General features: G+C 49.5%; 1 protein-coding gene across 2 annotated transcripts; it reads left to right on the top strand.

Moving 5' to 3' along the window:
• Nucleotides 1-51: 51 nt before the first annotated feature.
• ROMO1 (reactive oxygen species modulator 1) lies at nucleotides 52-1,629 on the top strand. Of its 2 annotated transcripts, none has more exons than NM_001190916.1 (3): nucleotides 52-104; nucleotides 280-410; nucleotides 1,447-1,629. In NM_001190916.1, the coding sequence occupies exons 2-3, from the start codon at nucleotides 280-282 to the stop codon at nucleotides 1,553-1,555; spliced, it is 240 nt and encodes a 79-aa protein (NP_001177845.1). In that variant the 5' UTR covers nucleotides 52-104; the 3' UTR covers nucleotides 1,556-1,629. The 2 variants fall into 2 exon arrangements, with proteins under 2 accessions (NP_001177845.1, XP_015004558.1); XM_015149072.3 differs by having other exon boundaries at nucleotides 71-99.
• The last annotated feature ends 768 nt before the right edge of the window (nucleotides 1,630-2,397 follow it).

The raw sequence follows: 2,397 nt of genomic DNA on the forward strand, positions 1-2,397 counted from the left end.
GCTTCCCCGCGATCCGGAAGCGATTCATCGGGCCTCGAGCGCCCTCCCAGTCGTTTTCCGGGAGAGACGTAGAGCTGAGCGACCGAGGCCGCGAGCTAGGTGAGGTAGGCGCAGGGCGACGCGGGGCCGGAACGCGAAGAGGGTGTTGGAGTCGGGCTACCCATGGATTTTCCTTCCCTGACTTCCCCCGAGCCCTTGGGCCCACTTCCCGCCTGCCGCCTCCGTGCACGCCCGACTCTTGGGCCAGCGCCTGGGCCCACACTTTCCTATCCCCCGCAGATGCCGGTGGCCGTGGGTCCCTACGGACAGTCCCAGCCAAGCTGCTTCGACCGCGTCAAGATGGGCTTCGTGATGGGTTGCGCCGTGGGCATGGCGGCCGGGGCGCTCTTCGGCACCTTTTCCTGTCTCAGGTGAGGGGCGCGGGCGGTGATCTCTGGGTAGGACAACCAGATCTTCCGGCCCTACCCCATTCGGCCTGGAGCCTGAACACAGCCTCCTAATCCTTTAGACTTCCCTCTCTGTCCCATCGCGAGCCAGACTCATTCCAAACCACCTTCAATCTGAAAGGTCAGGTTGGAAGGGTCAGTGCTTAAGAATTTGAGCTTTAGAGTCAAACTGCTTTCTGGCCCTTTTCTTACTGGTTCGGTGACTTTAGGCAAGTTGGAGACTGGGTTTCCTTAAGTGTAGAATGAAGACAGCGTCTACCTTATAGAGTTCTAAAAATTCGATCAGCACACTTTGCACAGAATCTGGCACATATTAAGTGCTCAGTAACTGGTTACTACTGTTGCTTTTATTTTTATTTCCAATTGCGCATGAGGAAAGAAACTTGTTCAGCGGTTTTACTATTCTGGATACAGGATACAACAGAGATAAAGCAGTCAAACTTTACACTCTGAAAGTCATTTTCACATTTAGGAGCTGTTATTGCTCTATCTCCAGATTGTAAATTACCATTTACCGAGCACTTACTCTATGTTAAGCACTGTGCTAAATCCTGTAGTTTTCAAAATCCTGTAAATAATGAGATGCCCATTTTACACTTCACACTACGTGTAAATTGCAGAGGTGGCTCTTGAACCCCAACCTTACTCCAAAATCATTAACAAGAAACTAAAAGATAGATGTCTTTATTGGGTCTTATTTAACCTGCAGGCAACACCAGTCCAAAAAACTGGTTTCTCTGCCTATGTATTTTACACTGCATCTGCTGCCTTCCACAAACTGAAGGCAGTTAATATGACATCCACCAGAATTCCCTGGAGACCCAGATGGATCTTTTTCCTTCTCATTACCTACCCCAGGTAGTAAGAGGTAATATCCAGTAAGTGGAAAATGAGATGTAGGGGTTGCTAGACTAGTGTTAGCAAAAAATTGGAAAGGAGCAGTTAATACTCTTTCTGGTATTTTTGTTACCAAATAGCCCCATCTTGGTTTCCTCCTCAGGATCGGAATGCGGGGTCGAGAGCTGATGGGCGGCATTGGGAAAACCATGATGCAGAGTGGCGGCACGTTTGGCACATTCATGGCCATTGGGATGGGCATCCGATGCTAACCATGGTTGCCCACTACATCTATCCCTTCCCATCCATCCCAGCCCACGTACTAATAAAAGAAAGTCTTTGAGTAGTCAGTGTTTTCTCTTTCATAAGGCCTGCCTCTCTTAATCCAGAATTGGAAAACTTGGGAGTGTCGACTACTTTCCATAGATACTAGTCAACTAATTACTCAGTACAACTCTGTGCTTCTTACCACGATCACCATTTTAAAGGAGAAAAACTACTTTAAAAAACGGATTTATAAGCCAAAATTTCCTCGAGGTCACACGTTGCATTATTTCCAAAGCATTGTTCATCCTGAGGTTGGTTGGTTGCTTGGTCGCCCAGGCTGGAGTGCAGTGCCATGATCTCAGCTCACCGCAACTTCTGCCTCCTGCATTCAAGCGATTCTCCTCCCTCAGCCTCCTGAGTAGCTGTGATAACAGGCACACGCCACCATGCCCAGCTACATTTTGTATTCTTAGGCCGGGTGCGGTGGCTCACACCTGTAATCCCAGCACTTTGGGGGGCCGAGGCGGGCTGATCACAAGGTCAGGAGATGGAGACCATCCAGGCTAACACGGTGACACTCCATCTCTACTAAAAATACAAAAACTTAGCCGGGTGTGGTGGCACATGTCTGTAGTCCCAGCTACTCGGGAGGCTGAGGCAGGAAAATCGCTTGAACCCAGGAGGTAGAGGTTGCAGGGAGCTGTGATCGAGCCACTGCACTCCAGCCTGAGAGACAGAGCGAGAGTCCATCTCAAAACAAAAAAATTTGTATTCTTAGTAAAGATGGGGTTTCACTGTGTTGGCCAGGCTGGTCTCGAACTCTTGACCTTGTGATCCACCCGCCTCC

Source organism: Macaca mulatta, chromosome 10 (genome assembly GCF_049350105.2).
Source record: "Macaca mulatta isolate MMU2019108-1 chromosome 10, T2T-MMU8v2.0, whole genome shotgun sequence".
Taxonomy (NCBI): Eukaryota; Metazoa; Chordata; class Mammalia; order Primates; family Cercopithecidae; genus Macaca; species Macaca mulatta.

What these genes read in the sequence shown, in the direction of transcription:
- ROMO1 (NM_001190916.1), top strand. Translation starts at nt 280, where the DNA reads ATGCCGGTGGCCGTGGGTCCCTACGGACAGTCCCAGCCAAGCTGCTTC. An exon ending in GGCACCTTTTCCTGTCTCAG is followed by an intron (nt 411 to 1,446) that starts GTGAGGGGCGCG and finishes TTTCCTCCTCAG; the next exon opens with GATCGGAATGCGGGGTCGAG.